The sequence below is a fragment of the Xiphophorus hellerii genome, chromosome 10 (genome assembly GCF_003331165.1).
Source record: "Xiphophorus hellerii strain 12219 chromosome 10, Xiphophorus_hellerii-4.1, whole genome shotgun sequence".
In the NCBI taxonomy this organism is placed as follows: Eukaryota; Metazoa; Chordata; class Actinopteri; order Cyprinodontiformes; family Poeciliidae; genus Xiphophorus; species Xiphophorus hellerii.
This window is the reverse complement of record NC_045681.1, coordinates 9532092-9545886: the sequence shown is the minus strand read 5'-3', so window position 1 is coordinate 9545886 and position 13795 is coordinate 9532092. Positions and strand designations below refer to the sequence as shown.

At 38.5% G+C, this 13795-nt stretch overlaps 1 protein-coding gene across 21 annotated transcripts in view; it reads left to right on the top strand.

Annotated features, from left to right (window-relative positions):
- The window catches only part of LOC116727229 (calcium/calmodulin-dependent protein kinase type II subunit gamma), a 59858-nt gene that overhangs the window by 29557 nt on the left and 16506 nt on the right, over nucleotides 1–13795 (top strand). For 10 of the 21 annotated variants that reach the window (XM_032574517.1, XM_032574516.1, XM_032574514.1 and 7 more), the window contains exons 9-15: nucleotides 19–113; nucleotides 558–680; nucleotides 828–911; nucleotides 4287–4329; nucleotides 6030–6092; nucleotides 10228–10268; nucleotides 12119–12202. In XM_032574517.1, coding sequence (XP_032430408.1) covers nucleotides 19–113; nucleotides 558–680; nucleotides 828–911; nucleotides 4287–4329; nucleotides 6030–6092; nucleotides 10228–10268; nucleotides 12119–12202 — 533 coding nt within the window. The remainder of the gene's footprint in view (nucleotides 1–18; nucleotides 114–557; nucleotides 681–827; nucleotides 912–4286; nucleotides 4330–6029; nucleotides 6093–10227; nucleotides 10269–12118; nucleotides 12203–13795) is intronic. The other 11 variants (XM_032574521.1, XM_032574520.1, XM_032574529.1 and 8 more) reach the window with 3 other exon arrangements.

Here is a 13795-nt window from a genome sequence, read left to right as displayed (position 1 = left end):
CGCCTCTTCCTCCGCCAGGTGTTATTCTGTATATCTTGTTAGTTGGATATCCTCCTTTCTGGGATGAAGATCAACACAAACTCTATCAGCAGATCAAAGCTGGAGCGTACGACGTAAGTGCTCTTTGTTTCTCTCCGTGCGTGTGTGTTGGTGTGTATTTGCAGTGGGTGCAGTGCAGAGGTTTGGCTAAGCACTTTTTGAATGTTTAATAGCGTCCAATCGAGATCTGGTCCAAAGCTATTGATCCTATCAGGGCTTTCCTGACGCATTGCAGAGGTGTGTGTTTGTGTGTAAGCAGAAGAATGGGAAGGTGTGTCTTCTAGTTGCTGTTTAATCAAGTCACACTGCAGCGTTTTGTAGAGTTCATCCTTCTGCACTTGCAATATAACAATGGCTTTTACAAACTTTATAATAAATCTTAAAGTGGTCCTCAGATGTTTGTTTTTTTATGGTCAGAAATCTGCAGAAAATCTCCAGTAGGTCTCTTTAATGAGGAAATATAGATTTCAGCTCTGTTCTTCCTCCCATGTCTTCATTTATGTTCAAAATGTCCACAGTTCCCGTCTCCAGAGTGGGACACTGTCACTCCAGAAGCGAAGAACTTGATCAACCAGATGCTGACCATCAATCCAGCCAAGAGAATTACTGCTGAACAAGCCCTGAAACACCCATGGGTCTGCGTAAGTGATCAAGCTCCCCACATATCACCCAGTCACACAGACTGCTTTAAATTATATTTACTGATATATAGATTCAGAAACATGTTAAAGCCAATCATGTTTTGGCTTTAACAATCAATCACATCTTATTGCTTTGCTCTCTTACAGCACCGTTCTACAGTGGCGTCCATGATGCACAGACAGGAAACTGTTGAATGTCTGCGTAAATTCAACGCTCGCCGAAAACTCAAGGTAGAAATCTTCTGGGATTTTTCTTTGTACACTTTACAACCAATGTAGCGAATCTTCTGACAGGATTTAAAAATGGTTTCCCTGCCTGCCATAAGGATTTCCTCTCATTAAACTTAATTTCACTCAGTGCAACTTATTAAATCTCCAGTTCATTGCTAATCTCAAGTTTGTGCCAAGTTATAAAGGATTTAGTTTGGCTAAAGTTGAATTCAAATTTCTCTGCTTTACTTAAATAAAGTCCAGTCATATAGTCAGATCCAATCACAGTTCGACTTTATTTCAGTCCTAATTATAATATCATACTGTTGGGTAGTTTTTGTACATAAAGCCTCATTCACATGACAAGATATTTTTGCTGATTTTTAACCGGATTTTCCCCTTCTGTTGCATCGATTATTGTTATCTTATTGTCATCTAAAGATGATATCAGGAATATTGGGGATATCCAATATATTGGATTGTCTTGGCCCGGTATCCCAAAGGACAAACGAACACTCAACCTTTTAAATAAAACATGTAGCCAATCAGGAAGTGACCTGACAGAAAGACGGAGGGAAATACAAAATACAAAAGACAAAATTGCTGCGATGATGCACCAGAAAGTCCGGTGGACATCTGAGGCGTCTTTTTGTAATTTTTATTTTCTCTGTTAGAAATAGTCTACAAACCATCGCCATTGCTCCGTCCTCGTCGGCCATGTTTGTTTACTCTGATCTCAAGTGGGTTTTTTTTTTTCTTTTTTTTTTCTTTTGGAGATTTCCCGTCTGAATGTGGTGTGTTGTCTTGTGGCTGTACCCCACACACACACTGTAGGACCAAACCTGTTGTCTCTGTTTTTATCATCATGATTGACCTCTCAGGTTTTGAAAGTCAACCAACAATTTTTAAATCTTGCCATGTGAATCAGGCTACATTCAATCTACAGGGTGGGCCATAAGTTTCCATACATAGAAAAAATAAAAAATGTTATATTGGACAGCCGATTTTATTTTTTTGGGACTCTGTGTAATAGTCTTGGACCACTTCATGGTTGATCTGCAGCATTTCCAGTCTTCTGAAACTTGTAAATAAGTTTCGCCATAGTGTCGTGTGTGATGCTCGTTCCATGTTTTCTGTTAAAGTTTTGTGCAACCATGCGACTGCTTCCCGATCCAGCCATCAGTATAATTTCAATTCTTTGCTCTTTTGTCAAATGTATCTTCTTGGGTATCTGAAATATAAAAGAAATATACATTTTACATTCTCCTATGTATGGAAACTTATGACCCACCCTGTAGAACAATCCTAGACTTATCCAGAGAAGTACGAGAGTGGGAATGTGATGATGTGGTTCTTGATATTTCGTAATTCTGCCATAAGCGACAATGGATACACAATATCAGGAGATGACTCAATATGCAGACATATTTCTGCCTGATGACAATCCAAAGCAAGCAGAGTTTCAAGAAGACAAAGCTTGATGTAACATGTGGACCTCCAGTGAAACACACAGCGGGATGGTTTAAAAGCAAAGAGAGCAGCTAAGCTCTCCTGCAAAAGGCAGCAAAAAGAAACTCTATAGCTTTTGATTCCTAGTTATAAATTTCTTGATAATGTTTTTAAAACTTTTAATGTTTCTTTTGTTATTCCATGCTTTCAACAGGAGTCCTTACATTTAGATCTACTGTACAACTAAACACAGAGCTATAAGAGCTAGGAGCTAGGATTTCACTTCCTGCTAATTGTATGTTTATATTATATATTATATACTTTATTCCTTTCTAGGGAGCAGCACTGAAATGCTTTAAATGATGTCTAGTAATAGTTGCTGTAGTTTGCATTCATGGTCATTCATGCAAACTATTGGAATCAAGCAGCAACTGTTCTGTTTCTTCACATCATTTAAATTCTTTTGCATAAATAAAGATGTAACACGACTCTCTGCACTTACTGTAACGGTGCCTTGCAAAGGTTTTCACACCCTTTCAATGCTTTTCTTTATCACCTTACAACCACAGACTTCAATATTTTTCAGTAGAATTTTAAGTGATAAAACAACCAAAGTAAAAGTATAGTTTTCAAGCGTTTTTACAAATAGAACATCAAGAACTACTGAAGGAAACGACACGAAAACCTCTGAAGAAAATATGAGTGCAACTTCCTTCTGCACAAAATGTAAACAAAAAATGGAGAAGATTTTAGAGGTTTTAGGATTTCTCTTTTCTCTTTGGTAAAAGACAACGAACCATTTCTCCTGTTGGCGCCAGACTCTTGCGGCTGTTTTGGTTGTATTTACCCAGAATGCCCTGCGTGGTAGTCTGATTCCTGCATTTGGAGTGGCCTCCGCTTGGCATTCATACTGCATCAGTTCATTTCAAGGGAACTGAACCGTTGAATTCACTTCAAATCAACTGAACGGAGGTTTTTAAGTGAACCAGAGTTTGTGTTTTTGATCCACATCAGTTCGGTTTCACGTTCACACTTCCCCAAACAAACCAAACTTTCTAGACAAACAAACTAGAGTTCAATTAAAGCGGGCAAACGGGTGTGAATTCATCCTTACGCGATGCAGTTTTGCTTGTAGGGCCAAAATCCTAATTTCTGTCTCCTCTAGCTAGATGCCCTTTTTGCACATATTAGCTGCTTGCGCTACATGGATTGTGGCAAAAACATTCAGATTTGTGGAGTGCACAACTAACAGTTATTCTGTCAGCCGATTCCCCCTCTCTAAGCTGATTATCTACGCAGCTCCCCTCATTAGGCCTCCTGACTCCTGCTCTTGTCCGGTCTTTGTTTAGTTGGCGTATGAATTGGAAACTTTGTGATCATGTCAAACCCTTTTGCATTTCCTGATTATAAACTGAGCCGTAATCTGTCTCTCATTACGTTTCACAACATAACCTGACTTTTAAGCTTCTCCACCATTTTATTCCTGGCCTCAGTCTTCATGAGGCTGTTTATGCTCCAGTTTTCTCTAACAAACCTCTGAAGCCTTCACAGAACTTTATCTTTAATTGCACTCAGGTGGATTCTTGTGAAGGTAATTGGTTGCACTGGACTTTATTTGGTTGAATATAAATGCATGCCACTCTTTTTTTTTAGACTAGCATTAAAAAGTGAAAAAAAATCCCTTCCTCTTCATGGTAATTATGTAGTACTTATCACATATCACATAAAATTAAAAAAAATTATTGGTTTGTGGGTTTTTTGTGTGGCAAAATAAAAGTGTATGGATATTTTGCTTCTGCTAAATTTGCAGAATAATAAACCTTTTGTTCAATTTGAACTGAAGTTAAAATGGTTTAAAGGAAAAGCAAAAATCCTACCAAACAAAAACTTCTGTTCTCTCTCCTTGTCTCTTTCTCACGTCTTCTCCTCCTTCGTCTTCTCCTCCAGGGAGCCATTCTCACCACCATGCTGGTGTCCAGAAACTTCTCAGGTGGGTGTGCCCTTCGCCCTCTGCCTCCCACGCAGAACATGCAGAGGGAGAGGAGGAAGGAGAGTGGATAGAGTCCTCTGCACCTCTTTTAACCCCCCCACCACCACACACACACTCACACACACTCACCCACTCATCCTTAAAATAACAATATGCTTTTGTGTGTGCAGAAGAGTTTGGACGCTTAAAATGTTAAACTGATCTGAAACGTGATGTTCCTGTGTGTTACAGTAGTCGTGATAAATCTTTGAGAGCTGATATGTTTTTTAGATCGTCATGTATCAGATTGTATGTGAGTCTTAAGTTCTGTCTTTGTCCAAGTTAATGTATTTCTCCCTGTTTATCTGTCTGTGTGCGTCTCTCTCTCTCTTCTGCTGCCCATGGAGAGTTTGCATGTTTAAAAGAAGGAAAACAGATTTTTTTAAATTTTTTTTATTTTTTAGAAGATTCTGATGTTTTGGGGAAGCATGTTGGTAGAAACGAGTGACAATTAAGATTCAGTGTTGGTTTTTTTGTTCTGTTTTTTGCTAAGAGTGACTTGTTTTTGCTGAGGCCCTGCTCTCAGTTTTCAATTAACTGGTCAGTCGATGGTTAGTGATTTCAGCCCTGGATCTAGGAGTCCACAGCGGGTGCACATATTTGCTTCATCCCGCTTCAATAAAGTGTTGAGTTGCATCTCAGTGAAGTTGAAGGTCATTGATAAGCTGATTTATGTTTAAAAAGCAAAACTTGAAGCATTTTGCACACCAAGGATACATTTCAAACGGATTGTTATTGAAAATTAAAACCATCCCAAATTCAGTGAGTCAGTAAATTAGATTAAGACACACAAAAAATATTTTTAAACCAGAAATGGAGAGGACTGCCCAAGCAGTGAATAAACAAAATTTGTCTGAATAACCATGGGATATTATCAAGAGGAAGACAAAACACAGAAACCAGCAAAGCAGCTGAAACAATCTGAGATTCATTAATAAAAAAAATGCTGATCTCATCAGTGCTTCACTGCATTGATGCAGAAATTATTGTTAGTTATCCTGTAAAAATATTCAATGCATATAGTGCATAGTACATGGATAAACATTTCAGTCTGCTGATATTTCTTGTTTTTATTTGTAATTCCTGAAAAACTGAACTTTGGATTTTATTAGATGCAATTAGGCCTGTCAAAATAACCAGAAATTATTGCAGTAAACGATAACATTGTTGTTTTGAGGCAATTTTCAAGTGATTTATTGATAATGGCGTAATAATATAACTTCTCCTTACCAAAGATAAATGCACTTTTAATTGTGTGAAGGACGCTTAACACTGGAACAATAAGTAAAATGGAAATAAAAACCACACACAACTGAAACCATAAATAAAATGCATTATCTTCTCTAAACAAAATTTCCATTAAAAAATTATTAATCAGAATGGAAATTATCAAGCTCTTTTTAAGTTATCATGTGATTAATTGATTTATTGCTTACTGTGACAAGCTTTAGATGCAAGCCATAATTATTACAACTTGAAATATAATTTATTTGTGCAATTAATCAGTTTAATAACCTTTAGAGATAACTCTCTGAGATGCTCCTCCATTTGGGCTGAAGCCAGCACACCGCTGAGGTTTTCTGGACCCAGACTGGAAATAGTGAGAAAAGAGCCGCCTATTTTGCATAGCTCCTCCCAACTGTAGCATTTTTGTCCAATAGTGGGCCGGCAGCATACCAACTCTGCTGCTGCCGCCTCCTCCACGGCCTCACTGGCTCAGGAAGGTACGTCCCAGAGACACGCCCATCCACTTCCTCTCTACACACACAGCCTTTTTTGGGGGGGTGGGATCCATAGCGCAGGTTGGCCCTCATTGCCATCCCCCATATTCCTGCATGCAGCATCTGCCAGCTTCATCATTAGCATTTGCACATGACTCTGCATGCATACTCACATAGGTTTTGCTCACTCAGGGTTTCATTGATTTGTTTTTGCTCTATATGGCAGAGACATCAGATTTTCCTCACCCTATCATGAACATTAGCATCAGTTAACAGTAATCAGCCTACTTTAGTTTGCACTCCAGAGTTCACATTTCACCACCACTCAACCACAACCATTTCATTCACTAGATTAAGTCCTCACACCCCTGCGATCCTCACCAGCTGGATCTGGGAAGGCTGGGAAGCAGGATGAGGAGGGGCTTGTGTTCTGGGGGCGGGAACCCCGAACTGCAGGGGGTTGGCAAGAGCTGGGTTGGCGTGCTGCCATCGTCAGACCTGGTTCTGGAGAAATGGACGAAGGGGCAGGTGTTGAGGGGAGAGAGGCTTTGATGGAGACTCTAGATACTATTCAGCCTTCCGGATTAACCTCTGGAAAAGGAAGCAGTCTTAAGGCTCATCTCTCCCTCTTGAGGCCTGTTTAGGTACTTTTGAGCAAAACTTCACCCCTTGAAAGTGCCGAAATAGGTCTCTCCTCTTCTTCTGCCTGAGTGGAGACAGATGGCAAAGGTCGGCGATTCCAATGGTGGCTCCGTGGATATATTAATGAGAATAAGACAGTGTAGAGCAAAGTAGATCCTCTGTCATCTTTTGACGGGAGAATCTTCTTTGCTCTGCAGTGTGTATGTAAACGGAAAGTTAGGTTTTTCTGTTAGGATGTGTGATTGTTTGAGCTGAGCTTTTGGGGTGTTTGTGGTGCCCTCCAATGCGGGCTTCCTCGCTGACACTGGACCAAGGTGCCTGGTTGTAAGTTTGCTAATATCATGTGTGGCGTCATCACTCTAGACTTGACTCCTTTTCTCTTCTCCTTTTAAAATCATCTGAATATGTTTGGTTTTGTTTGCCCTCTTTTGTTGCGGAGCCCCGTAGGGTATGCAGGGGTGATTTATTTATGTACTTATTTTTGCGTTACCTTGCAAAAGTATTGATTTCGTTGCAATAAATTGGTCTATTTTGTATACAGTGACATTGATGACAAATGTCAATTTATAATTGTACCTATGTAGACCGATAAAGGTTCTAAGTCAAAACATGTTTGTACATTTATGCAAAATTCACATTTTGCACATTTTTATACGTCCATTTGGGTCTCAGCTGCTTCTAAAAACAAGCGCTTAAAAAAACACGCAGCCATTTTTGTATCAATATGTTAATATTTTTTGGTGTCTGAAAAATGAGAAATTTAAAAACAAACTCCAATTAAGTCATATTCAACAGGCATTCCACTGTTACTTAGCAACCCCAACTGAGCTCCAGCACATTTGGTCAGCTGGCTTTACCGCTGTATGTGCTGCACAATGGCTGCTGGAAAAAACAAGTGCTTTGTTGTTGACTTACCATCCATAAACAAACTTGCTGCATTGTTGTTAGTTGCACAGGAGGCTCCACTGCTGCTTTTCCAATATGTACATTTGCATAATTGCTTATCTGTTTGCTGCCATTTTCATGTGCAAGTGTAAATGTTGAGTTGGGGGGCGTGGCCAGCAGCAGTTTATTTGTATTTAAAGTGACAAGAGGCTCTAAAACGTCTCATTCTGAAAGGAGCTCAATAAAGGCAGAACAGACCAGGATAAAATCTCATTATTTATGGATGATTTCCTGCAAAACAATGTGATGAACACGTTTTTGTAACCCATAGAGCTAGGCTAACCTGTTCAAGGAAACATAATAGGTCATCTTTAACTCTTATCGATCTTGTAATATATTTCGGTGTAGATGGGACTGCACATGAAAATGGCTCTTTATTACCCATTCAGACTAACAGAAACAACCAAAACTGTAAGATAGTGATATCATCCTGTGAAAAAAACTCAAAAATAGTCTTTTTCTTTTTTTTTAATTTGAGGGGTAGCGCAAAAGAAAAAGAAATCCCCCACATCACTGAGGGGGCTCCGTATTATGCCACTCATTACTGCAAAATCCAAGCCTTCTTGACTGTAAACGCTTTCCCGCACTTATTTAAGTCTGGCCAAAGCGGGGCTTTGCAGTTTGCTCATGATGTTACCCTACAACGACATTAAATGTAAAAACTGGCATATCTGCACCTTCTAAGCATCTCTCTATTGTCTCTGAAGTTGTTTTGCTTTGCTACCTTTTGCATGTGGGTGTCCTGTGTGGTGAAATCCTATAAAATGTTCTCTGGAGATGCCTCCTTCTGATGCTTCCTAATGCTGTCTCCGCTGCTGCTCACTATTCGGCGCTTTGCTCGAGTGGTGAAGGCTTCCTGTGGCCGGTCATCTTGACTTCATCTGTGCTGTCTTGTGTAACTCGTGATCCTTCAAAATTTGGAGGGGAGGCCATACTTGGGAAGCAAACGAACAAGGCAGCACTACACCTTCACAGAGTGCCTTGTAAAAGTCGCATTTTGTCAAATTACAGCTACAAACTTCATGGTTTTTATCCAACAGACAAAACACAAAGTGGTGCATCATTGTGAAAACGAAGGAAAAAATGTATCCATCTAATTTTCACATTTAAAAAAATCTTTCTCCTGTATTCTGACATTCCTAAATAAAATCTTACTGAAGATACTGAAGTAAGTACAGTACAAAAACAAAATCTTACTAAGTATTTTTGGTCTTGTTTGAAGTGCAGATATCAACTTCCATTACTGAATAAACTTTAAAATCAATCTGTTGACGGCTCCATTTATTATTGCGCTGCTGTGTGACGTCAACGTTCTTCTTCTGCACATGCAGTTCGCTTTGGGGATGTAACCCGTTCATACAGAAGTCCCATTTGGGTTTAATTAATAATATGAGCGACCATGCAAAAAAAAAAACTGGATTTCTGCAGAAACTATAATTAATCATAAAGACCTGCTGTGTGAACGTAGGCTATCAGTTGCACAATCCATAATTCTGGTCTTATGGAAAAGAAACCATGAATCCTTTTCTTTTCACTTTAAAATGCACTACTTTGTGTTTATGTATAGCATAATGTTGTTATAAAAAACTTTGAAGTTTGTTGTTGTAGCATGGCAAATGTTTAAAAAGTGAATGATCACTGCAAAGTAGTACCAACACTACTTTGCACTGCAGATGGAAAACTGTTGACTTTTTTTTCTTTTTTTTATCCAAGATGTTGTTAAATAAGGAACGTGTCTTGTTATGATCAGTCAGCTCTTCTGTCCCCGGTTGTGGAATGAAAACTTTTCTTCATCACACATTTTTCTTCTTTGGATGCTGCATGGCCAGATCTCAAGATGAAAAGTAGCCTATCAGCCAAGATCGAGGAGCATGAGTTGTCACTTGAAACTGTTTGCTGCTGTAAATGCTATGCTCCTTATCTCTAATCTCTCTTGTAGTGTAATTCTAAGCCATCTGTTACAACCCTCCCTTGAACCCTCCCCTTCCCTTCTCCCATTTCTTGTTTGAAGGTAAGAAACACAAGATAAGAGTTTTGAAAACTGTGTGTGTAGGTAGCAAAACAAGTGAAAAGGAAGCAGACATGGAGGAAACTGGTCGGAGCCTTTAAAGGAAATCAATGATTTACATTAACCTAACTCGTCACAGTGAGTCCTGGCGGCGGTTTGAGTCTGACCATCAGCCTCTCCTAGATCTGCAGGGGTCTTCTCTCAGACAGGAAATGGATTTAGGAAGTTTACTTTGCTCTCAGGTTTCTCTTTTATCCCCCAGATAGCAGTGAATGGATTAAGATGTGAATGGGTTATTTGCAGAGTGTAGCAACCTGTTAAGCTGAGGGAAAATTGCACCACAGGTCCATTAAATGCATGTTATTCTCTGGAAACATCTAGCCTTACTCGGTCACAAAGGGAGGCCTAATAGGGTTTCGTAGATACAAAAACTGGAGATCGAGATCTCAACAGAAGCTAAAAACTGAGTGGATATTATCTTCTCAAATGAAACTTTTTAACTGTTTTTTCCCCTTCCCTTTTCCATCCTCTGTATTTTCACAGCATGCAAAAGTTTACTCAACAAGAAGTCGGATTCTGCCAAGGTGAGCTCGTCCGTAATGCCCGTCTGGTCTCCTGTGTCCTTTCTGTCTCAGTTCTACCTACTGTTATTCTACTGTGTTCAAACTCGGTATACAACATAAGATCAGACATTTACTGGCTAAGTTGTTTTTAGCAAGGTGATAATAACCAAGCAGGATCTCTTGCTAATCATGCACAAGCACTGATTCAGCACTGGAACAGATTAACCAATGTTCGGATTTAAAGCAAACCATCAAAGCTCAATTATTTTTGTAATCAAACAAAAACAAAGTAACTTGACATGATTGGCTTTAACATGTTTCTGAATCTATTTATCAGTAACTTTACTTTGAAAACAAAGTAAAGTTATGATATATCTCAAACTGTGCTTTAAAGGTTTTTTTATGTAGGATAATCCAGGTTAGACCTTTTATAAATTTTGAAATAAGTTGAGCTCATTCAGAAACCAAAAAATAATTGTAACCATTTTCCACACGACCAAATCAAAAGCCAACTTCAGCCTTGTTGATTTGTGATTTGTAGAACTGTACCAATACAACCAGCTCACAAAGTGAGATTAAATGCAAAATAAGCCAAGACTTGAGCAAGATTTTGAGAAAAAGGTGCAGAAGTCTCCCATTCCCTTTTTAAAGAATTTATTCAGTATAGAATAGTTCAGTTTATGCTTGACTTGTTAATATTGTAGTATTTTGCCATTTGGAACATCTTAAGAGTTAAACATTTTTGCATTTTGGTTTTGTTTTTTTGGTTTTTGTTTTGTTTTTGGTTTCATAAATCTCAAGCTGTTTTATAGAATCTTTTTTTCTTTGTTGAATTATCCAGCTCAGGGTTTATCAGACTGAATGTTTTAGATTTTAAACAAGAGATGATGTAAATCTCTACATGGTCTCATTAAAATCCATGTAATGGCCCTTTAAATCGTTGGCGATTGGAAGGTTTGACATGGAAGCTACTTTAGCATCGTTAGCGGCTAAGAGTTAGCCAGGTATTCTTTCAGTGCTTGTAAATAATTTGGACCAGGGTTCCCAACATGTTGCCCAACAATCCAAAAAAAAAAAAGGTGAAGGCTTCTTCAATACCTTTGTAGCTGAGCACCTTTAGCCAACTGTTCAGGAACTACTTCCTTTTTCCCTTCAAAATAAGAGTCTTAAACATGGATGCAGAGTGCTAAGTTTAAAGCACTTGCCTTCATATCCAGGCTCATTTTAATAGCTTAGATTTATTTCAGCAATCAGAATCACTTTCTTACATTAACTGGGTTGATGGATTTCACTTTGAGAAATATCAAAGTGAAATTTTGACTTTATTTTGCAGTCAAACTTTGTTGTAAATGCAAAAAACAACTATCTACAAAAGTTTAGTTATGAAGCACTGATTTTGTATTTCCTCCTGAAATTTGACTTATTTCCTGTTTTTCCTCTTTCGTCATGTTTAGAACCTAAATTTCTCGTACTCCCATCCACAAGCTTTTCAATTTCCTAGTTCTGCTTTGTTTTTCCCAGTTCTTGATCCAAAGCTTTTATTCTTTTACCTTAAGTCAGCTTCAGTCAACCTCCTTTCTGAGCAGTCTCCCATCTCCTGCTGCCCTCCCTGTCTATATTTTTTCCCCCTGGGGTTTTCTGTGTGTAGTTAAGTGGCACAAGCATGGAGAGTTAGTGAGGCAGTAAAAAGGATGATCTAGAGGCCATTCTGTGGCACTCACCCCTCTCATTTATCCTGTTAGCTCTCAACAGCCTGGAGCTCGGAAAAACATTAGCCCCCTTTCCCGAAAAAGGCGTTTTAATTCAAATGCATCTGTGTGTATTTGTGTAGCTTTTGTGTTTCACTTTGAGTGTTTGCGTTCTCGTCCCAGCCTTCTACCAACAACAGTAAGAACAGTATAGTGAGCGCCATCAATGCCCTGAAAGACACCAACATGGCAGCCAACGCCCAGATGGTACAGTAGGCCGCCGCAGTGCCAGTTCCCACCTCTCCCCTCCCTCCTCCACCTCCAAGTTGTTGCATAGTTGCCCGATTTATTTTTCTTGCCTCATCCTCCATCATCATGCTTGTCATCCTTCATCAACATTCCAGACGTTGCTTTGTATCACCCCAGCAGTGCCAACTTGAAGCCAAAAAACCTCCCAAAGGTGCACAAGTGTTACTGAGATCAATGTGCATTAAAGACCTTTGGGAATCCTTCAAAATTGCAAAATCATTACTTTAAATCTCAGGCAGCGCAAGTGCACCCGTTTAGTTTTACACTCAGTAAATTAGAATATCATTGAAGAGTTGGTTTCTTTCTCTTACTTCAATTTAAGGAGTGAAACTTGTTTACTTTTATATTTCAAGTGTTTATTTTTGTTAATTTAAATGATTGTAATTTAGTCAGACGAGACCACAATATTAGCTTATCAGAAAATTTAAATATTCAGTTTTTACTATAGCTACAATTCACAATAAATGTCATCTCAAGGCACTTTACAAAAAATAATTTCAATTCAAATTTATCCTAAAACAGTATCAGACAGTACAGTATGCTCAATGAATTATTGAAAGTAGTTTAGAACGTTTCTAAGGAAACCCAGTGGATTGCTTTTTATATTACATAGGGATATGCAAAATATTTGTTAGCAGTCACTGACATTCTCAACAAGGATGACAAGCCACAAAAGTTCATTTCTATATAAACTGGCTCCTACCGCAATGAATCCAAGCATATTAATGGAAAGCTGAGTTGAAGGAAAAAGTGTCTGAACTGCAAAGCGTAGAGTAGATTTACAAGATGATTGCGGCATTTATTGTGATATAAATAAGAGGGAGTGACTAAAAACTATTCAAAACGCCTTTTTAATAGATTGTGAAGCTGAAGTAAGGGCTTCTCCACACACAGACGTATCCAGGATGGGCAAGAACTGTAACTTTTATTGTGTTAAATTATTCCTGAGGCAGAGAACTTACCTGGGCTAAGATGACAAACGACTGGGCAGTAACTCGGTGACCCAAAGTCGTCTTTTCAGGGGAAAGTAATACATTTCGTTTGGAAATAAAGGAAAAGTGGAGAAGAACTGAATCAACGTTCCTGTAGGTCCAGCATGAAGTTTCCTCAGTCAGCGATGCTTTGAGTTGCCATGTTGGCGTGAAAAGGCCATCGCAAAAGATGCATAATATTGGAAAGTTGAGTGATAGGAAAAACTCATCTGATGTTGTTGAGAGGAAGATGAGAGATGGCAGACGAATTCAGTAAGTATTTTGTGAAAGGGGCTTTATTTAAATATTGAGTGTAAATACTGTACAATATTATTCTTAAACTGAATTCAAAATCCAAATTAATACACAAAACAAGATGGCCACCTTGAGCAGGGTGACGTCACTTTGAACCATGGTGAAAAAAAATCCAGATTTTCAAAGAATTTGAATTTAATCTTCAAAATCCACATTTCTATATTAAAATCCTTTTTATAGGTTTTATGTTAAACTAAATATTTTTACATAAAATAAGTTTTTTATGTCTTTGGTCATCAAAACTACCAGAGACAAACACTTTAAA